The 23751-nt window shown below is 38.9% G+C and overlaps 1 protein-coding gene across 7 annotated transcripts in view; it reads right to left on the reverse strand.

Moving 5' to 3' along the window:
* Positions 1-698: 698 nt before the first annotated feature.
* Positions 699-23751, reverse strand: part of TMEM117 (transmembrane protein 117) — a 442663-nt gene continuing 419610 nt past the window's right edge. For all 7 annotated transcript variants that reach the window (XM_074375002.1, XM_074375000.1, XM_074375001.1 and 4 more), the window contains 2 exons: positions 16065-16194; positions 699-3990 (listed from right to left, as the gene is read on the reverse strand). In XM_074375002.1, coding sequence (XP_074231103.1) covers positions 3344-3990; positions 16065-16194 — 777 coding nt within the window. In that variant the 3' untranslated portion in view covers positions 699-3343. The remainder of the gene's footprint in view (positions 3991-16064; positions 16195-23751) is intronic.

A 23751-nucleotide genomic window follows, 5' to 3' on the forward strand; every position in this document is an offset into this window, starting at 1 on the left:
GGGCAGCTAAGAGTGATTTATTAGCATTATCTTTCTCACGTTTTGCCCTGGGTTGGGTGGGGACCCACAGGACAGCCAAATAATGTAACAGAATTGTTCATGGAGCCTGGTGGTGACATACAATAATGGCGTTGACTCCCACCTTCAAATCTGAGTGTCATTGTTGTTTATCTATTTTACATATAGTAGCTTGTGTCTGCAAATCTTCTGTATAGCACAGGGAACTATATTCAATATCTTGTCACAACCTATAATGGAAAAGAATATGAAAACGAATGCATGTATGTATATGTATGACTGAAACATTATGCTGTACACCAGAAATTGACACAACATTGTAAACTGACTATACTTCAATTAAAAAAAACAGAAACACTGAAAAAAAAATCTGATTGTCTGTGTTGGATGACTTCTTTCCATTGTGCTGCCAGCCAGTAGGGCTATTGGACGCTACTTGTGAAATCTGATGCTATAAAAGTGAAAGGAGATCTTGTGCCTGGCTGACTCTCAGGATTAATGAAGAAGAAATAATTCTTAATGTTTCTAGTAGGATCCACTGGTGATCTTAGATGTGCTAGAAGGTAAGTGAACATGATAAGTAGCCACGGGGGGCAGAGGATGAGATAACTGGCCATGGTTACATAATACAAATGGGCATGTGGTGCTAAGATGTATGTCTAGACATATATTACCAGGCATAAAGTCATAGTGTTTATTTAATTTCCAAATTAAACTACAAATGAAGTACTCTACAATGTCGGATCCTGAAATCATGTCAAATTAGCACAAATTCTGCCCTGCACGGAAGAAAATGCTGTAATTACTGAACAGTAGAAACATAATTGTTGAGAGTCCTTAAGTCATCACTACAATTAAGGCTTCACATTTGCTATGCTTTCTTTAGAATTTTAGTTAGTAACTTTTAAACTTTAAAAAAAAACGACCCATCTTATGAACTCACTACACATTTTTTTTAAATACCCTTGAGAGTCCAAAAGTTGTGACATCCGTAAAGCTCTGTGGAGTCAGTCTAGTGACAGCTGACTCAGGATCTGAGGCTAAGCACGAATGGATGTGATTTTGACTTTGATTTTATTTCATTTTCTAATGTTTCATTGTTACAGGTGCAAATGGAATGTGCAGTGCCCAAAAGAGGTAAAAAAGGAGGGAAACCCATGTGTAGATAAAAAAGGTCAAGATTGGTCTTTACAATTGATTACTAGAAGCCTTTGAAGGTTTGAATCTTGTTTGACTATTAAAATGTCATCCCTGGAAATTATCCCATTTGATAGTAAAGCTTATGGAAACGCTAACGACATATTCTCCTATCAGCCGGTAGCTTCTCTAGTCAGTCCCTAGAAACACATAAGCATAGTGCTCTAAGGTTGGCTGGTTGGCTTGCTCTTTTACTTCTGTTAATTAGATTCTTTCATTGAAGCATTTTTTCCCTTAAAACTCACATAAAGATTCTCAAATAATATTTTCACAAAGACAGCATACAGATAATAAACACCCTCTTTGTCAATTACCTTCCTTTTTTATTCTACAAGACAATGATTCTCAAAGTAAATAAAAATATAGTCCTAAGTGGCATTATTTACTTGTCCCAGAGCCAAAAGTTGAATGCCCCATGCTATGCAAATTTGGTAACTGCCAATGTTACCCCAAATCGGGGCCATACAGTAAGTTTCTTTGGACAGAACGGTCAATGGGTTACTATAGAGAGCTTGATCTGTGCAATTTTAGTGTCAGAGATATTTATGACTCTGAGTACCCCATGCACGGCTATTAAAGGTAAAAGAAACAGCAGGGGCATGGTTCCAATTGCTTTGTAAACAATTGTAGAAAGATGTTTTATTAAAGCTGGCTCTCAAGTGGCAGATAAATGCACAGTTCTATTATGCATGCTAAATTCCACATGCTGCAAGCTTAAAAACAGATAGATCAAAACAAGAGAGGTTTTAAAAAATCATAAAGACAAAATACAGCTATGTCAGTGTGTGACAGGAAAATAATTTTGCCTTAAAAGTGATCTTTCCCAAACCCTCAAGGAACATGTAACCACAATTTATGGAACAAAATTAAAAGCAAGTTGGGAGTGTTCCATTTCTTAGCTTGCTTGACACTGAGTTTAAAAAAAATTCACATGGGCTGTTGTTAAGATACAATTGATCTCTTCTATTAAAAACAAAAAACTACATCACATAATTACTGATGTACGATTCTGATTTATTAATGTGCGATGTTTAATTTTAAAAACCAAAAACCAAATCAAACCAAACCAAACAAAATACGCACACACAAAACAAGCCAATAGACAGATTCTTCCATGCACATCTTTTTCTACCTCACAAAGTTCCACTGCGTGATTTTTTTTTTTTTTTTCACTGCATGATCTTTTTAGAGGAGTTTCCTTGCTCAGGGTTGGCATCTGCTTTTCAGTTTTCACTGTCCAGAGCCATATTTACAGAAAGATGTACAGATATTGTAGACAGTAAGCTACACAACCCTCGCATGATTAAAACTTCAGTTCCTTCGTTTTCTAGGGCTTTGTGAAAATGCCAACAAATTTGAGAGTTCACCTAACTGTGCCTCTTAAACTTTGTTCCCAAAGGTGAAGGGCAGGATTTTTAATCAGGTAGCAATTTATCTTTAATTAGGAAAAGGTAATTAGGGATTATCATCTAATTGCAATTACTGGCTAGAGAAAGTCACATTTCACAAGTACTGACCCATGCTGGATTATTGTTCTCCTATTACTGAATTTTGCATCTGTATTTGTATTTGGCAGGCAGCCAATAAAAATTCAAAGGTAATCACCATGCGTGCTTCTCTGCAGTCCAGCTGTCAAAGTCACCAACTCCACTGCTGAATAAGGAACCGACACATACTTCCTGAGCCACATCTCAGCTACATCAGTTTCCTGCATCAGACATCAAGGGTAGATCAGAATAATTGGATACAAAAAACCCCATGTGAAGGAGGTTAGAGAACTGTTTCACACTTCGTTTCTGGTACAGTTAAAAACAGTTTAATGTCTCAAGGCACCACTATGGTTGAACATCAGATACATGGGTAACCAGCTAATCTATTATGCTGTAAAGTCAGTAAGTAGCTTGTGCAACTGTGAAAAGCAATTTCTAGAGGACTGTTAGACAGTAGGCACAGGTCATAATACAAATAGAAAACAATGAGTCCTAGAAAAAGCATGTTGAGCACCGTTGTGGCATCGTTTGTTTTTCTTTACCTAACGCTACGTAAACCTTACATTTACAAAAGGAAAGACTAACTTTTTAGAGTTACACTCAAGGTGGCTTTTTGTGCTGTCTCCAGGTACGCGGACCTAGTTCGTGGGTGTACTTTTAGAAGTCGTTGGATCTGGGTCGGCCTCTGTCGTGCTGGTCGACTCATTCAAGTGCGAGCTCAAGTTCTCCGACGTGAGGTGGGAGGACTTGTAGACGATCTCGTTGAAGTCGGACCGGATGTGCACCAAGGCGGGGTCATTCAGAGGGTCTTCCACGGAAGCCTGGGTGTTTTCTCGCGTGATTCCCATGTCCTTGCTATGTTCCGATGGGGATTTCCTTTTCATGCGTGTGTAAGTTTTGTCTTGATTCTCCATGCCTTGCTCGTTTTTCAAAAATCGTCCAAAGAACCAAATGAAAAACCCGAACCACACGAAGGCTATCAAACTTGGAACGAAAGCCAGACACTTGACATCAAGGCTTGCTCCTATGAACCTGCTGTGTAGGAACATGTCCCCCTCAACGTAAGTTTTATTAGTCTGAGGGTTAGTGTGATTGGACCTCCATTCCCAGGATAGCTTGGTTCTGTTCAAATCCTTTAGACTCTCAGAGTCCTTCACAGTATATATCTTCTGCCCTGGGCCGATATACTGTCCATATTCATGAGGCTTATAAAATATCTGGTTCTTCCACATATTAAGATCCAAAATCAAGACAAGAAAGATAATTCCATAGTTAAACCATTTACCTGCATTAAAAAAGAAATACTGCGCATTAGTCAAAGACCTATAAAACGGCAATAGGGTTTTCTCCTATAAAATGGAGATGATGGTATAATAGCATAAATCGTTAATGTTTTAGACCTGTTAACAGTTTTTTTAAGAGGGCTATGCTGCCATTAAGCGAATTGGCTGAGGGAATTCCCTAAATGGATTCTAGGCATGTGAAAATGCCTAGGGTAGATCCCAGGGCCGGTGATTTGTGATATTTACACTAACTAGATTGTCTCCTGGTTTTCTAGGCATCGCAGCTCTACTCCAATTTGGTGCCATGCAAGTTACTCTCTAGAACATTTCAATTAATATTTAAGAATGAAGTCTTAAAGAAATTCTTAGGAGAGTCCAACATATGATTGAATATCTCTCACAGTTTTATAATTATGTTTGGGAAAGAAATCATTCTGCAATGCAAACACAGCACTATATCAATTGAATTCATTTTGCTGTTTGTAGGTGACCTGTTGATTAAACCATTAGTGGGTGTGATTCAGATCAATAATCCTTGAGCATTTGTTTCGAGACTTTAAAAATAATTGCATCAAATTCCCATTGAACAGAATCCATTTATCAGGCAAATAAATATAACTAAAGCTTTCAAAGACATGATTTGGAGAGATTGTAACTACTATGATTTCTCTGTAGTATTTAAAAATCTTATGTTAATAAGATATTATTTAGACACATTATCTAGTGAAATCTTTGCATCTTTAAATGGAAAGAATGTGAATAAACTTTCAAGGGATACTAGATTCCATTATAATTTTTATTATAATTATAATTAATTGCAGGTTTTACAGTATCAACTGTATCCTAATAATACAGTAATACTCACCTCAAAGGTTTGCTATAGCAAATTATATTTTTTATAGCAAATTATATATATATATATATATATATATATATATATGTATATACACACATACAGGTTCTAAAAGCTTTAGTTATAATTATGTATATTATGTCAAAATTATTTTACTTTGTATTTTAAAATGATGGTATTGAACATTATTAAGTTACTGCTTTACATGAGAGATAGGATCTTGGGCAAACTTATTAAACTAAGATTGGTAAAAATGTATTTTGCAATATGTATTCTAATAGAACCTATAGCTATATAAAAATAGAACTCTGTGAACAGTTTAGGAAAGTATTTTATCATCATCATTACACATTTTCAAACTCCTATTATGTGCAAGGTAGAAGGATTTTAATCCTGGCTGGCTCACAAACTTAGTGGCTACATGACCTTAGATTAGTTGTTTAAATTCTCTAAACTCCCATTTCTTTACATGCAGAAAATAACAGTACTTATTAAAGCTGTTAGCATTTCACGAGATTATCAGATATGAAGCACAATGCTTGGTACATAATAGGAATGCAGTAATTGTTACTATTATTATCATAAGCCCTGCCTAAGTCATGATTTTGAAGGAAGTAGCAATTCATGGGGTCTTAGGGAAAAAAAAGCAAGACAAAGAATGGTTTGGAAACTGTTATGCTTCTTTTAGTACACATTTTTATTATGCTGCAGATAAAAAGAGCATACAGAAAAAGAGCAGGTAATGTGGAAGAGAGGGGCTGAGGGGAGAGACAAGGGAAAGGATGGAGAATATTGTAGGAAAAAAAAAAAAACAGAGCAGAATGAGAGACAGGTGATATGCAAAAGTTCAGGGATTCTCATTTGCTATCAAGGAGGCACTGGTTTGTGGCTTCCAGGATAGACAGCAGCTGGGAGAGGGGCTCTGGGTGCTTGTCTGTTGTAGGAAATCCATACTTAATTCTCCTGTAAACTACATGCATCATTATGAAGCCAGATTGGATGGTGAGGGGAAGAGGTCCTCAGACTTATATGACTGCCATCACCTTCCTGACTCACAAAAGCCCCTTGAAAAAACATTTACACCCTCTCTAGGTAACTTCTATAAACTGAATAGAGCAGTCCCTCACAAAGGGGCCTCTCTTTCTAGAGGAATAAGATATCAGAAACTGAAGTTAAGCAGCATCACAGAATCGGGGAGGAAAAAGAGGAATGCTCACAGACTTTGGAGAAGGGTGATTCTCCAAGCATCCTAAAATATTTCGGAATAAACCTGACCAAGGAAGTGAAAGACTTATATGCAGAGAACTATAAAAAATTCATTAAGGAAACTAAGGGTGATTTAAAGAAATAGAAAGATAACCCATGATCTTGGATAGGAAGAATTCATATTGTTCAAATGGCCATACTTCCTACAGCAATCTACAGATTTAATGCGATCTCTATCAAATGACCCAGGACATATTTCACAGAACTAGAATAAATCATCCTAAAATTTATCTGGAATCACAAAAGACACAGAATTGCCAAAGCAATACTGAAGAAAAAGAATGAAGCTGGAGGAATAACTCTCCCAGACTTCAGACAATACTACAAAGCTACAGTATCAAAACAGCATGGTATTCGCACAAAAATACACATATGTATCAATGGAACAGAATAGATAGCCCAGAAATAACACACACACACACACACACACACACACACACACACACACGAGTGGTAGTGAATGCACAGTAGTCAAACCAAAGGAATCCTGAAGACAGAAGGAGCTTTTTTTTCCATACATTCAAATGATTTTTCTACTACCTGAGTTGAATGGTGCTGGGTCAGTTTGCCCACTGAACGTTTACACTAAAGAGACACGTTATATTATTTCTCATGATATAGTGACAAAAACTGCAGGCTGGACATCGGCAGCTGGACAGCTAATACTAAAGTTTAATAATACAATCTTGGGTAACTTGTTTAACCTTTCCAGATCTCAGTAATTTTATTTCCAAACTGAAGAAACAGAATCAGATGCCTTCCAGTTCTATGATTCTGTCCTCTTCCCCCTAATCCTTCTACTTATTAACTATGTGAATTCAATTTTTTTGTTCTGTGAAATAGAGAATAATACCAATGTCACAACCTCAAAGGATTATTGTGAGAATAAAATGAGAGGTTAGATTTGAAAGTTCTCTGAAATACATTGTTTGCCAAAAATGTAGAGTAGTAACATTACTCCTGCAATTTCTGCCTTCTACTTCTTCAATCCAGATAATATTAAGATCTTAGTGATAGAACAGAGAGAGAGAGAGAAGAGGGGGTAAGGGTTTGTAACAAAGATATATCCTAAATGTTTCAGTCTGGATAAAACAGAATGAATTACTGAGCACTGACTTCAAGGGGTGGATATCACTGGACCAATTATCCAAGAGGACCCCGTGCATAGCTATATGTAAATATGCTTTGTGAATCAGCATAGTTAACAAGTTAAAAATATCAGCAATTGATTTTGTCTACAGCTTGCAGTAGCATAAGTCCGGAGGAAAGATCTTCTATATACACAAACTTTGAGGCTAAAGAACAGGAGAGAAATCCCCACCTCCCTGCTCCTCCACTCCTCAGCAGAGAGGTCATGTGGGAACGGGGACGTGCACAGGGGAGAGAACCAAGTGAGACGGGATCGCCACTGATTTATTCCCTTTTCTCTGTGGCTGTAGCATCGTCCTTCCCCTGACTGCCACAGCCACTCAAGAGAACTTGGAACTGCTGAATATAGAGGAAGTGTTTCTACTTAACTTTTCATTTGTTTCCAGCCCACCTGACATAACTTCTGGTCCATTTATCCATTCGTACAGAGGAAGGATATTCATCTTCCTCTTTTATCCATTCTTCCATCTTACACAGTGTTTTGTTACCTTGGTAGTACTTTTTCCTCTTTAAAAAAAATTACTTTCATTTTACGAGATGCGGCAAACCACCAAACAAAATCAGGAAGGACAACTCAACCTTAGTGTTCTTGTCTCTGAAGCGAAGGAGTTGAGCTATATAATCCTTAAGGTTTCTTCCCAGTCCTAAAAGTCTCTTTGATGAGTCTGTGAAATGAGCATCACCTAAACCTGAATGTTTTATGATGGACCAGGAACTTTAACCATGAGAGAAAAAAGATGCAATATACGATTTTCAGATGGAGAAAGCATTCCTTAAAAAAAAAGTGCATATTCTGAGAAATGCTGTTTACCATAGAAAGATACATCTAAGGCCCTGAAATGATCCACACGAAAAGGTATAGGACATAAAACCAGAGAAGAACAGAAGTGCTTCTCCTGCCATTTCCCACGTGTGTTGCTCTGAATGTACAATCAACCGTCACGAGAGGTTTGGTATTTCGGCATTAATCACACGAGAGATTTTTGCATTTCCCCCTGTTGTTTCAACTACATAGCATAATGTAAATCAGCCAGGAGGAAGGGTAAGAATCCATGCATTCTTTCTATTAATCTCCTGGAAATGTCTCACTGTCTCCTTTAATGAGAAATCACTGCATGGTGTTGGTGGTATTACCTCTTTCTTGTGTTTCGTGCTTTAAATGAATCTTCCTGATTGTCAAAAATGAAATTATAATGGTAATTTTATCATTTTTCTTTGTGGGAGTTTATAGAATCCTGGGCTACTTAATTTTAAAAGAATTCTTCATTAAATATTACCCTCACTTAGCATAGGAAAAGACAATACTTTGGGGGAAAATGTTATCTTTTCAACTAAGGAAAAAGGCTGTAAGTGATGATATTTCCACCACATAATGAACCTTTCAAGACTCAAATATGTGATTAGAATATTTAAAAAAAAATCTCTTACTCAGTACAGTTGCCAGCGAGCACTGACGCTGAGCTGGGCTGTGAGCACCTTTATACTGAGTGGGTGTCACCACTCGGCCGGACTCCTGCGTCCCGTGGTCACGCTCCACAGAGCCATTGAGTATCCCTTATGGGATAACAGGAAACCATGGCCTTGAAGAAGATGAGTTTTGGATAATTAAATAATTAACATCAGGTTTGTATCGGCCATAAAAAAGAAGGGAATAATGCCATTTGCAGCAACATGGATGGATTCTAGAGATGATCCTACTAAGTGAAGTTGGTCAGACAGAGAAAGACAAGTGTCATATGATATCACTTACATGTGAAATCTTAAAAAAAAAATGACACAAATGAACTTATTTACAAAATAGAAACAGACCCACAGACACGGAAGACAAACTTACGATTGCCTAAGAGGGGAGGGGGTGAGGGGTAAATTAAGAGTCTGGGATTTGCACACACTAACTACTCTATATAAAATAGATAAACCACAAGGTCCTACTGCACAGCACAGGGAATTATATTCAATATCTTGTAATAACCTATAATGAAAAAGAATATGAAAAGAATATATATGTATGTACAGCTGAATCACTATGCTGTACACCAGAAACTAGCACAACATTGTAAACCATCTATAATTCAATAAAAAAATAAAACAAACAAAAAACCCCACCTTGCTATAACAGGCTTCTTGACCATACTCAATGTCCTCTCATTCCAGATATGATGTGAAACGATGGTGAAAACAGGGCTCACTAAATTAGCATCTCTTTAAGTCCCCCTAGGTAATTTAGGGATACCTAAAAACTGCATTAAGTGCTTATGCCATGAGAAGACTATTTAGTAAATTGAAGATATTTACAAATAATTTATGAATTGATGAGTTACCTGAGTTAGTAAATTGTCTTCTCAAGATTAAAGCAAATGAATATAGCTTCTCAAAGTGCCTCTCTTGTCATTGTTGCTTCCTTAAGTGAGAGACCAGTCCTTAAGGACATAATCCAATATGATGAATAGAGGTAGAAGCTTGTGATGATAAAAAGAGAAGCAAAAGGTCGTGCAGTTGTACTGAATTAGATGACCACCAGACTCTGACTTTCTTGAGACTGGAAATTGTGCTAGGTTCATTTCTGTATTCCCTAGATCCTAGCTTCGTTTTAGACACATGTTAACTCAGAAAATATCCATTAATCAATAGGTAAAATCTGAGATACTGTGTCCAGAAAAATTTCAAGGAGTGAAGCTCCAGTCTTTCTAATCAAATACATGTGTCATAATGATCTGGTGAATTCCAGGATATGGCTAAATTCAGATGAAATCTGAAGAGTTGGGAAAAGCAAAATAGTCATGTCTCAAAGATTATGATTAATTACCTATTTCAAATATTTCTTCTGGCTAGAAAGACAAATCCCTGAAAAGCACGTGGGTTTTATTACAAAAATCCCCATCTCTGCATCAGTGAACCCGGGACACCTCAGTTTGGAGAGGGCAGACCAGCTTCAGGGCAGCAAGGACTGGCAGGCTACGCGCAAAGAAACCATGGCCTTGAAGAAGATGAGTTTGGGACAAATAAAAGAAATTGCTGCTTTATGTAGAAGTAAACAACGTTACCTCTTAGAGCTGTATAAATGTGCTGAAAATGGATATTGCTTCAGGAAAGGTTTAGCAAAATTCACAACTAAGAGACTAGCAAGAGGTCCTCGTGTACTTCTGATATATTCACTATCTTTGGGACTTGTCGTGGTGACCAGGATGCGTCGTATTTCCCGATAACAAGTCCCTTGCTAATTTTGCCAGACAGAATATTCTGCTGGATGGACCCCTGACCTGCCCTCACCAGAGCTTTCTATGATCTGATTGACACAGGAAGAACTCTTTAAAAAACAATCTCTGGGAATTCATTTGCCAGAAATCATGCAGCTATAGAAAGAAAATGAAGGGGTTTTACTCATTATCTTCCACATTCTCGCCAATGTAAAGCACCCGTGCCCTCACACCGCGCCGGAAACTGAAATAGAACACAGACCTACGGAGGCTTGTTTATGTCTACATTTTCCATTTTGGCCGAAAGGGTTCCCACGGGCATCATGGTACCAGCAGTGTGAATTCTCTCCTCACAGATGCACGAGCCTTCCTTCTGGCCTCTCCCCCAACCCCCTCCTAATTTACTCAGATGATGGCCACCAATGGGACACTTCCTTTGTGTGGCTGGGCTGACAGATGGCAGAGTTTCCACCGGGATCGACATTAATAGGACTCAGAGGAGCTTCCGAGGCTGAATTGAGAGGCCATTCCTCTCTTGCCTCCGGAGACTTAGTCCATCACATTTGGAATCCATCTTTGCACTCACCTTATAGGTAAAAGGGAAGAGGGCAAAAGAGATCATTACACAGCTGCATTTAGCATTTACTTTTAGGAGAAGAACAATGGACTTGGGCTAAAAGCACGGATGTGACCAAATCAGGAACCATTTATCCCCTTTATTACTGAAGTCCAAATTCCCAGAAAAAAATATTTTAACACACCCTTGGATAGAGATGATTTATTTTTATAAGCTGGAGCCCAGCTTATAAAATGAAAGCTCATACATACTGCAGCAAACCATCTGTCAAGGGGGATCCAGATGAGCTAAACAGATGCAACAATTCAACTTATTTCTGACACGCATAAATAAAACCAGCTAGGAATCGGGATTAAAAAATACTCAAATCCTAAATGCTTTTAAAATGTCAATGGGAACTCATCAGTGTCAGATAACCCTCTACATACAGAGCATTTCATTGGGAGTTTTTTTGTTGTTTTTTTTCCCCCATTCTTAGCTTCCTCCTTCTTAAGGACTCAGAACAGTAAGTAACAGCAAAGAATTCAGAGCAGTGGATAAATAATCAGAGCCCTCTCTCAGGCTACCTCAAGTTTTTGAATTAAATAGGAAAGACAGATTCTGGATGGATGAGAGGAAAAGCTGTAGGTAAAAATGGTGAGAGTTTCTTGAGTGCTTACTTCATGGCAGGCATTGTTTTAAGAGCCTTGTACATGTTAATTAACTTCAATTTCACAGCAACCCTGTGGGATAAGTAGCATTACTGCCCCCATTTTGCAGGTGAAAAAAGCCGAGCCCCAGAAGAGGGTAAGGAGCTTGACAAGGGCCATGTCACCAGCTTGCAGCAGAGCTGGAGCCCAGGCGCTGCACCTTTACGCTCCGTTGCCTCAGCATGCGCTGGACAGAGAATTGATACCTGGGGCCATGCCAGAGCCATCCTTGGCCCTGGGAGAGCCCCAGCAGTCCTGGTCCAGGCTCCTCTAGGGCAGACCAAACACAGACAGAGAAAGCCATAGACGGAACTTCCTTGGCCCTGGCTCCCACTTCTCCTGTGGCCAAGCAGATCTTTCCCCAGTCATGCTCTGCTCTGGGACCTCCTCTGTGGGCCCCGGCCCTGAACTTTCTAGCTTCTTAGCGAGCCTCCACCATGTGCCTTTTCCACTGGTTACCCGTTTCTATTGACTTGGCATTCTGCCCCTTGGCTTTTGTTTTAAGAGGTGTATGTAAAATAAACAAAAGCTAAGATGAGAGGAATTCTGACTATAGAAGATGATCCTCAGTAGCCGTGTTTCTCCAAGTGTGGTCCTCTGGCCACCTGCATGGGCGTCACGGGTGGTGCCTGAGACAATGGGAGATCCGGGGCGCCACCTCATACCTCAGGCATCCGAGGCTGGGCGTGCGGCTGATGGACCTTTTAAACAAGTTCTCCAAGTGATTTACAAACACACTAAGGTTTGAGAACCATTGACAGATACAGAGGGTTTCACACTTAATAATCCCAGGCGCGATATTCAATATCTGCTGACTGAGGAATGCACTGAAGTCTCCCTACGAAAAGCAGCAGAACTTGGAGGAGCCAATCAAGCTGGTGTTTGCAGTTCACTTAAAAATTTGTGGGCTGCTAAATACTGAGTGTATGAAATACACTCCTACCGTACGTCGCACCACATTTCAGAGATTTTTACCTGGGTTTGACCAGCAGTAGCAACCTTACAAAGTCAGATAAAGTAAAAGGGCTTTCAGAGGAGACTGGACAGCACTCCTGAGTGGCTGTGGCAACCTCTTCAGCCGATTAACAGAACAAAGAAGGCACCAGAACAAAACAAGAAAGGGAAAGTTCTGACTTTCTTTAGCCTCCAAACCTGTCACCATTTTCCTAGAAATGTTTGTCTTGGAGCTGGGGCAGCACATGATCATCTTATCTACCACGAACTGGATTCAAATCATTGATGGTGGAGCCCTTCCCTCCAAAGCCCATCTTGTTTTGAATTTAAGCCCCAGAATCCTCAAGAGCCTTCCTGGCAGGTCTGGGCACCCACTCATTCGCATGGCTCACCTCAGGGAGTCAGTCTGACCTCATCTGTGTCCTCTCAATCAGAAAGGAGCAGTTCTCAAGGGTCAGCATCCCCGAGGGGAACTTTTCCAAAGTCCCACTCCTTGGCCTTTGAGCAGACCTACTCGGTTGGAACCATTAGGAATGGGACCCAACAATCTGTATATTTATAAAGTTCCCCAGATGATATGATAACCAGCGTAATTTGGCAAAAGCTGATACCAAAGCCTTAATTACAATATATTTCCACCTTCTGGGAAGTTTTATCAATATGCCTTCTCCTTTACAAAAACTTAGCTAGTCTTTCTTCCTTTTAAGCTTTTAGAAAATAAGACTTGGTGAAACAAAGGTTTTAGTTCAAATGCACAGGAGGCTTCACCTAGAAAATAACGATGCTGAAGCTTCAGGGAATTCTGTGTGCCTGGCTCCCTTCCCAGATGCTGAATACAATTTTTCGTTGTAATTTTGTATTCATATTCTTAATGAGCATTCCAAATTGTGTAAGCTTTGGGTACCACAAAATCTGTCCCTGCCTCTGTCTAAAATGATAGCATATATTACAAGGCCATGCAAAAGAGCTTCATATTAAATATTTTTAACAGCTTTATTTTTCTATCTGGACAATGGGTTCTCCGAATCTCACCCCTTCCCCCCCCTTTTTTAAACCTGATATTCTGCACTCAATCGGTATGTCTTTGACAGGGGTTCTGATATTCATTCAGAGACAATATTAGTACCATGTTGGTCTGGGACAAGAGCTGATAGCAAGAACAGATGGTCCCTGCAAAAGCCCGCCCAAAGGGATAGGATGATATCATGTGTGTGATGGCTGTTTTAGAAGTCCAGGAGGGTAGCATGCTGCAGAGATTATGTGGGGACTCTGAAACCACACTATGTGACCTGAACTCAAATTGACTGATTTACCCAGTGAATTTAATAGATGGGCCTCATCCACTTTGAATAGGAAAAGAAACCCGTTGCATCTTCCCTATTCATGAGCTCATTCTCCAATTTAGGAAGGTCGCCTCGTGCTCAAAGCAAAAACAGCCTTCAAGTTGGGAAGCAAAGGTTTTTTTTTTTTTCCCCCAGTCCTCAGATGTTCACATTTTCTGTGCTCGGGCTATTTTTATTCGGCAGCACAGACGTTAGTGTGAGCACAGATTTCATCGGCAGTTTTTATTATAGCAGGTGTGGGATCCTAGGCCATTGTCCTTAAAACACACACACATTCACTACCTGCATTTGAACAGCTTGAGAACTAATGCTGTTCTTTATTTGTGATCATTCAGCTGTCTGCTTCTTGCTATAAGGAGAGAAAAAAAAAAAAAAGGGATAAAACGGAACTCCGGGAAGCCTTTTTTTCAGATGCGAATGACTGGGATGTCATGAAAGAATATTCTGATAAATCATATTCGAGCCAGTTCAAGAGCAGGACACATCTGAAAACGAGCTAATGTGAGGATGCGCAGGAGGATCACCTGAGACAAACAGGTACTCTTCTGCAGCAGTAAGGTTTACTCAATCAAATGAGAAGTGGCCGAACTCCCTGAAGGCACATGATCTGACTGCACCATTGTTTTGATTTCAGCAGCAAACAGAGAACAAAGCACAAAGAGTATTAATGTTGGAAAAATATACTGAGCTCTATGTTGTGAAAAAGAAAGCTACTTAAACCAAGGTGGAGTGATCTACGGAGCACGGCAGAGGTAGCTAACACTCCATACCAAGGATGTGTCCTGGGCTGGACCGTGAGACCTGACATCAGAAGCGGCCACCAACTGGGGGCCTACGTTTCCCCCACTCTCCTTGACTCGGCATGGGGCCGTCCCACTAGTTCTCCCCAATAGAATGTGAGTGGAAGTGACAGGTTTCTTTTCCAGGCCAGGTGGTTGAGAAACAGGTAAGTCTTCTTAAGTCATTTTCCGCATTCTCTTTATTCCCATTTGCCCACTGGAAGTGGAAGCTGAAATAGTTAAAGCCCCCAGGAGTCTAAGTCCCAGACTGATGGTCCAGAGCTGCCACTGACCTGGAACCACCTTGCACTGTTAAGTGACTGGAATAAAACTATATTCCTGTATGCCTCTAAAATGTTACCATGTGCTTTTTTTTTTCAGCTACTAGTAAATATTTAATGAAAAATTATAACAATATCTATAGATGAATATGGAATCAAGCCCTTATGGCAAATGGGGATATTGAAAAATGTTCCATTCTGCAATCAACGTTTGCTTTCAATTTTTAAAAATCAGCCCACAGTAGCTCCCTTTCTGAGATCAGGTAGTAGTAAGCAAAGATCTTTCCTCCCATTTACCTTGGCCTGGTTTGAACTGCAAAGCCCTGTGGCATGACCCTTTGGATTATATTAACAACCAAGTCTAGGATATTTTGAACAGCTTAGGAATTATACCAAGTCAACTTCAAGTATTCAGACTGGAACTTCTCTGTTTGACTTTTCACTTACCATTTGCTTTTGTTTTTAAAAGAAGCTGCCTTCTTTATTTATTTATTTATTTAGCCAAAATAAGATTTTATTTTAAAGTCATTTGAAAGACACTGAGTAAGGAAGGAGACCTAAGACTCAATGGATGCAGATTCCAAATTCATATTCTTTCCTACCCTCACCAGTGTTCTTCCGTCATGCCAGAAAGTTGCTTTCTTTGGTAATTCCCATTTTTAGCTTCCTGGAAAAGAGATCTTTTCCCATAAGCCATCTTTTTTTTTTTTTTTTTTTTTTTTTTTTTTTTTTTTTGTAGAGTAGAGCTTTATTTCCAGGAAACACCATGTTAGCTGGAGAAGGGTGTTTTTTAAAAAACATCAAGGTAGATCTAATACGTTCAACAAAGTGTTGGGGGGGGGGCGCTCAGCCAGAGGTGATGTGGAAAGGTTCTCTAGTATTTGCTTATCGTCTTGCTGCAACCAGAAATCCACATGGGGAAATGGCATCCAGGGATATGGTCCTATACTCTATTCAGGAGACAGTCAAATTGTGTTCAAAGTTATACCTGTTATATGAATATGATACTCCTCCTTGAAGATCTTCTGGAAGAAAGGAATCTTGAACTGCATGTGAGGAGTGTGCAGCCCAGGAAGATTTACGTCGACATCCCCCATGAAATGTGGGAATTCCCAGTCCTGTCAGAGAAAATCAACATGAAAACATATCTATGATTTGTTTCGTTCCTAGGCAGCAAAACACCCCAAATTGACTTTTTTAAGCACTTATTTGAAAATCATTTAAATGCAGCCAGCTGTTGGATGTATCAGGTTTGTTCTGTGATGGTGGTTTTATGTACATTAGGTAGTGGTATACATTCAAAAATCAAAATTAAGGCATCACTTCTATCCTCAGATTTTCTCTTTAATGTGGTGATAAGAACCCAATGCAGAATTGACTTGCATCTACACATGTTTATCTCTTTCATTTTGGAGACCTGATCTTAAATTTTTATAGGAAGGCAGTGATCCGTATTTTATAAATACAGAGTAATTTAGTTATAGTTTCTTTCATTACTTTTTAAAAAATAAGAAACTTATAACAGCATATTTTGTGGAAGAAGACACAGTAAAGAAGATCTAACTCACTTAACCAAGTTCCTCAATGCACACATCCAAGGAGTTTTACTGATCCATGCTAGCAACGATATGGAATGGAAAAACGCCAAAGACTCTTGTCCTGCTCTCTTGCAATTAGCACCAGTTTGAACCAAACGATGGAGGGCCTGACATGCTGGCATGAGGGATGAACAGTGAGTTGATTCCCATATTGTCATTAGTTATTTCCTTGTTGTCAAGGCAAAATTAGGTGGGATGGCTCTCCTTCTCATAAAGAAGGGAAATGGATGCAAATGAGGACAGTGTGAGGTAACTCGTCTGCTCTTGGTTTTTGGATGGAGGCACCAAATTTAAGTTCATAACGAGCAAGTGAAGAAGAAATACATTAAATAGTGAAGAAACATTTGAGTTGAATCCACAGGCATTCATACACATATTTTCACTTCTAATAATGAAATCATCACTAAATGAACAGTCTAATGTTGAAATTATCACTAAGTTAACAGTCCTATATTTATTTAGTAAATATTTTAAAATAACTTGGATATGAAAAAGTTAAGTATTAATTTAAGATTTCAATCCATTTTCTCAATATAAAAAAGTTGACTTTTCCCAAGATTTTTTATATATGCAGCTAATAGAGTCTGCTAATAACAGCATGCCTGAACATTTTAGGAGTTTCCTGGTCCATCCCACTCCTCCTGTTGCTGAAAATTCTGATTAAGGGAGAATAGACCTTAAAGGAAAGGAAAATATAAGAGTGGTGGTAACCAGGAAAGCTTTCAGTGTCTACTAATTTCTTGATCTATCAATCACTTCAAGCCACTAATAAGAAATAAATATACAAGAAGAAAAATAAAATCGCACAATACCATCCCTTTCTATTGGTGTGTATGCAAATATCTTGTTCCTCTCACCTCTTCTCGCTTTTTGGAAATCAGCAGCAAAGAGACATGTAATTTGGGAAATTCAGAAAACCCGAAGCATTAAAAATGGATGAACTTGGACTACGTCAATCTAAAATATTAGTAGAAAGTGAATAGGTAGAAATAGTTGTGAACGTTGCATTTTATTAAAGTGCATTTGCATTTTTTTCACCAGTACTATCTTGCTCTATGTTACTTGAAAGACTCTTGCAAGGAGAATTGAAACTGTTTGGTCTTTTGCTAAAATGTAGCTGCCATCTCCTATAGAAAAATTATGCTTGGCAAATAAAGGGACTGATACCCGGAGAATCTTTCACTAGCCCTGGATAAGCATCACACAGCATTAACAATAGAGCATTTCTCTTTTTTATTTCTTGGTTTAAGAAAGAGAATCCTTGATAGTAATTGGGCAAGTGCACTTAGTGTAGCTTCTTCTGGGAAAGATGTTCTTGGACTGTTATTATTTAGCTTTTCATTTCATGAAACAAAAGTTTTCTACTGGGTATGAAATTGATTTGAGTTTGAAAGTGAACTCTCGCGATTTCTTGCAGTCTGGGATCAAAACTTCATTCACCAAAAAACAGTTCCTCAATGATTTATCACCTGTACTTGGAGACAGAAAGATGAATTAAGGAAATGGAGAGTGGAGGAAAAAGAAAAGAGAGTCTTGCTCTTTACCTGGAAGATGGCGTGACTTGGCTTTTTTTTTTTTTTTTTAAGAAGGGGTCAAGTCAGCAAATTTGGGAGAAAGTGTGAAAGAAATATCTAATGCCATCTAAGAAACTGAAAACAAAGAGAACTAATAAAAAAAGAGATGATACATAAATTCTCTTAGATTTTCCCCTTCTACATTATTAAAAAAAATTGGGGGGGTAATTAAGTTTTTAAATTTATTTTTATAAATTTATTTAATGGAGGTACTGGGGATTGAACCCAGGGCCTCGTGCATACTAAGCATATGCTCTACCACTGAGCTATATCCATCCCCAACATTATTTTTAATAGTGGTCAGATGTTGGTTTTTCAAAACTCTTCTCCTTTGTCTTCTAACGCCCTGCCCACATTCTCTCCAGCGACTCCAGTTTCTGTAGTTCAGTTCCTACTGTGCATCCTTCTGCAGTGGAATCAGCGGAACTTTGACCTTAACTTGACTTAGAATGGAATGGTAATCAATAATTGCTACCACTTGCCATATGTTTTGGGCTCATCCTAATGGAGAATGGGCATGTGAGGGTGGAGATACCCCAAAGTACTTATGAAAGGAGGTAAGAGAAGAAGGAAGATGATATTCTGAATCCCCATAGGTTTTCGTCTCTTCATCTATCAATCCTGCAGACTTCTTGGGAGGGCGAGACAATGCCTGGATGGCAAGACAATGCCTGGATGGCAGTTAGCACATTGCTGGAGACAGAGCGGGGAGACAGAGAAATGGCCAGCCCGCATGGTTGATTTCCCAGCATGAGTCCAAGGTCAGATTTATCTTGAGAGTGAAGCAGAGGCAGCAGATAGGTCTGTTTTCAGGACAATCACACACAAGGATGCTTCAAGGTCCAGGTAAAGAAGGACAAAGACCATCTTCTCCTTTCTGCCCTCATCCAAGGCACAGCACTGGCCTCCTGAGTCTGATCGGACCTTGCTCAGAGCAGAGTTATCCCAGAGGGCACCAGGAGCAGGGGCGTGGTGAGGGACACCTCTCTCAAAGAGACATATGGGGTGGCTTCAGAAAGAGGCTAGAAAAACAGGAGCAAATTGGCTTCTTGTGCAATGTGGAACACATTGTGGCAACCTCCAGAAATAACTGTGGGAGACTTCCACTGTGGTGGAGGCAGGTCGGAGCTGGTAAGGTAGCACCATGTCTAACTAAAGACCAAGGAAACCGGTGGACACCTGGGTTATAAGTTATCACACACATAACAATGTTCTAGCATCATCCTAGGTGACATATGTATATTTTTATTTACCTACAAAATGATCACAAAAGCTTGCCATTATTAATCCATCATACAGATGAGAAAAATTTGCCTCAGAGACGTTAAACTGTCACAGAATGACGTAGCTGACATGTAGCAGAACCCAGGCCAAAGAGTACATCCTTTCTCCCTGGCCATGCTGTCTCTAACTGTGAAAAGTGACAACTTTGTTTTTCACTCAGTACTAGAATTATTCAGACCTGCTAAATCTATTCTAATTGGCAGGTATATCACATGCTTATCTCTCACCAAAAGTCAGTTCTGTGAGGGGCTTTAAACTTCTTCCCCTCCACCCCTTGGAAGGTCCTCATATTTTATCTGACCCTCACTTGAACCAGAAAACCAACAGTAACTTCTTCTCTACTAAGTAACTGTCCCAGGGACCGCTGGTTTCCAATCAGAATGATGAGCAGGGAGATTTGACTCACAGGAGATGACTAGCAAATACTGAGATTCTCTTGCCATTCAAACTACGGACGTATAGCAGTATTTCAGACACAGATTGTATATAAATGTGATGAGAGCCATGGCTTTCTTTCCTTCTGCATAAATTTTAAAATTATATTTTGAACACAAAATGAAAATGTTGAATTAAGAAAATGACGAGGCAAGATGTGTTGATCTAAGATCAAGGTAGAGACAGGCTGGTCCTGTGATGGCATGTTACACAATGTTCATTTATTTTGTTCTTTAAGAAATGTTATCAGTATTCAGTAACCCAAAGATTCCTTCTTACTGTCTGCTGTTAAATTTAACAATACCTTCAGAGGTCTGCTCCATTTGTGGCTTAGTGATGTGAGAATTATTTAGGTACATTGTGTCACGTACCCCAATTCAGTTCTCATCAGCTCATGGTGATGAACAGACTTCCAACCTTGTATCTTGCTTGACATATGAGAAAAAGTTAATTTTTATTCAGATGGGTATATTTCCCATATAAAAAACAAATGAGCAGTACCACGGTATATATCGATTCTTATTTCTTATACACAGTGGTTTACTTCTGCCTGTAGCAATAAAAATCGCGTTTGAACACTGGGGTCCACATTGCATTTGGACACATAATTCAGACTGATGTGTCCAAATGCCATTCCATCCAAGAGAAGCCCTATTATTCACGGGCCACATGTGGACACAGTTTCAGGACAATGTGAAGTATGTAGGCAGAATGGTCTCAGGATATCCTGGAGTCATCATTTCCCCACATTTTTCTCATTGAGACCCATTCCTTGGGGCCAAGGGAAAGAACTTGGTCCTGTGCAGAGGAACTCACGCTTGAAATCAAAACAGCTTTGAAGTCCCCAGCTAGCATTCAGTTCCCCAAACTGAGAAGCATTAGAGGATAAAAATGTACTAGCACTGATTACCCTCCAAAACTAAAACCAGCAGAACAAAGGCTGTATTTTGGGGGCAAAAGACTGACTACCTGGTTTTTGAAGAAATTAAGAGACAAATTAGATTATATTTTACTAAAAAGTACTGATAACCATTTAGAAAAGAATTGACAATAGATTCCTAAATATTAATAAAAATACCAACATTTTTCAGATGTAATAATCTGTATATCTCCTTTTTATGGGCATTAGATTCTAAAGCTTTAAATTATTTCAAAAGCCAACTTTACAGATATGTGTCTTTTTCTTTGTTAATCTCAATTCCTTCTCCTCCTATTTCAGGACTGAATATAGATTCATGATTATTGGAACATCATTCTACCAAAAATGTCCCCAGCTTGTAAAGGGTCCTTAGGTTTTCTATGCTTACCGTGTCCTAGCAACAGGATTTCAGATGACAGCAGTGGTGGCTTGAAGAATTGTACTCATGCTTTGGGTGATAGTTTTGTTTCTTATTAAGAATCTTGAGTGCCTGATTTCTTTCAGCAGCCCTGTGCTTCTCCTAATTGGCAAAATTGCCGTGGTATCACTTGGCTGAAGAAGTCCTTGGAAACCTTGACATATAGTAGGTTTTGCTTATTTGTTTGTTTACTGCCTGCTTCCCCCATTGACACGTAAGCTCCAGGAAGCTTATGCAATGTTTCCATGTTTTGCTCACTGTTATATTCCCATACCTGAAGCAGTGCTCAGTACATAGTAAGGACTCAAATATTTATTGACTTGATGAATGGAGCTCTCTGAAAGATATACAACAGTTCCGCTTTGATTTCCGAAGTGGAAACAGGATGAATTATGAAAACAGAGGCAACGCAACAAATATTTGTTTTTGTAAACAATATTACACATTAAACTGGGATTCATTATTATGAAAAAAAATTGGTTGTTTTATTTTATTTTTTTCCCTATAAACAAGGTATCGGGATCATACAGAGAGTATCCCAAAGATTAAGCTATTTGCCAAGGATCACAGAGGAAAGGAGACAGTGGATAATGAAAGGAAGAAAGCTGAGTCACATTTTAATATTGTGAGATAAAGCAATTAACGTTTGGGGAATTAGCAAAAACGCTCATTGGGATGATCCAAGACACTGTTTAGTTATCATGTAAATGTAAAGAAGCATGTGATGGGGGGTGGGTATAGCTCAGTGGTAGAGCACCGGCTTAGCATGCTCGAGGTCCTGGGTTCAATCCCCGGTACCTCCACTAAAAATAAATAAATAAACTTAATTGCCCCCCCCCCCCAAACAAAAGATAGTTAAAAAAAAATAATTTTTTTTTAAAAAAAGAAGCACATGAGGCACATCCAACCAAGTCAGAGAGCAAGAAAAGAGAATGTAAAACCAACACGGGGTTAAAAATGCAGAGGGACCATTTCCCACAGTGGATGATCCAGAAGGGTCGTCAAGGCAAGGCTGAGAGTTGGAGACACCCTGCAGTAAGTATGAAGGATGTGAAAAAGAGAGAAAGCAGCAAGCTACTTCTCAGATGTCCCTTGGCAACTCCTCTTTTCTCATAGGCTGTACTCTCATTCCCTCCTAATAGTCACGATTTTTTTTTTTCCCTCAAGGACAAATGAATTCCATAACCTTTTGGAGTTTTCTCTCCAGAGTCCCATATGCTATTTAAAAGATTTAAAACCTTCAGGGAAAAATCTTGGCTTTCTGGTTGAAGTAGGCTTTTTTTCAACAAGTAGTAGAGATGACAGATCTCATTCATCACTATCGCAAATCCAAATCAAACTGCAAATCCTTACTTAAAATGTTTAAAGACGTTGACTCTTTCATGTGTTTTTGTGAATTCCAAGATACTGATGAACTCTCGAAGTTGTTGTTGTCCAAACAATCTAACTTATCCTAAGGGCCTATTTTGTAGTGTGTTTTAATGTATTTTCCTCATCAATAATCCTTCTTCCTTGCAAAGGCCAATAGGAATTTTCCTGGCTAATTCTGAAGCCAACATACATCAATGAGATGTAAGTAATGGCTTAGTGCCCATAGAAAAAGCAAGTCAGTCCAGCCCAGAATAGATTTGAGAAGTGAGGGTAGTTTGTTACTTTTAAGGGACTTTCTCATGAGGCTTTGGCACGATAGCAGTGGGATTTTTTTTTTAAACAAGTTTTATTATATCTAGACACCTTGAAAGCATCATCCCTTTAGACATCCAGGTGGAAGAGTGCCTGATAAAATGCACTGGGCCTCATTTACAGATGTCCTGTCCTGGCAGACTGATGTGATGAAGGACAAAATAAAAGTCAGTCTTGTAAGTGTTTACAGCTAATGGAAATACATCATATGCCTTCCAGGACTAATGGGAAATCAATATTCTTCACTAGGGCAACATAGTTCACCAGTATGCAAGGGACAGAGTGCTTGACATCTCAGAGACTCCTATGTGTGGGTGTTGGTGGGACAGATAAACCATTGACTATAACCAGTGGCTGATAACTAAGTCAGGGCAAAGTCTAAAGAAACACAGGGTTGTAAGTCAACAATAGATCCTTTTGGGTAAAGTCTTCCATTTGTCATCAACCAACAACTTGACCTACTTTGCACTTCTTAAGAAGGATCAATATTAACTATATAATACATTGGAATATTAACTATATAATATAGTGGCAACTGTATAGTATATTAATTATATAATACATAATAACAATATAACACATTTTTACTGAAATGAGAACTTCTAATAATTATTTTTTTCCTATTAAGGAAAGAGTAAAATCTAGTGGAAGGAAGATTTTGGGCAACACATTTTCATGTTCTTTTTCAGACACTGGCTGGAGCTTAATAGCACCCAACCCTTGCTTACTCTATGCTTCCTTGTATTGGTACATTTGGTACAAAA

Source organism: Camelus bactrianus, chromosome 12 (genome assembly GCF_048773025.1).
Source record: "Camelus bactrianus isolate YW-2024 breed Bactrian camel chromosome 12, ASM4877302v1, whole genome shotgun sequence".
In the NCBI taxonomy this organism is placed as follows: domain Eukaryota; kingdom Metazoa; phylum Chordata; class Mammalia; order Artiodactyla; family Camelidae; genus Camelus; species Camelus bactrianus.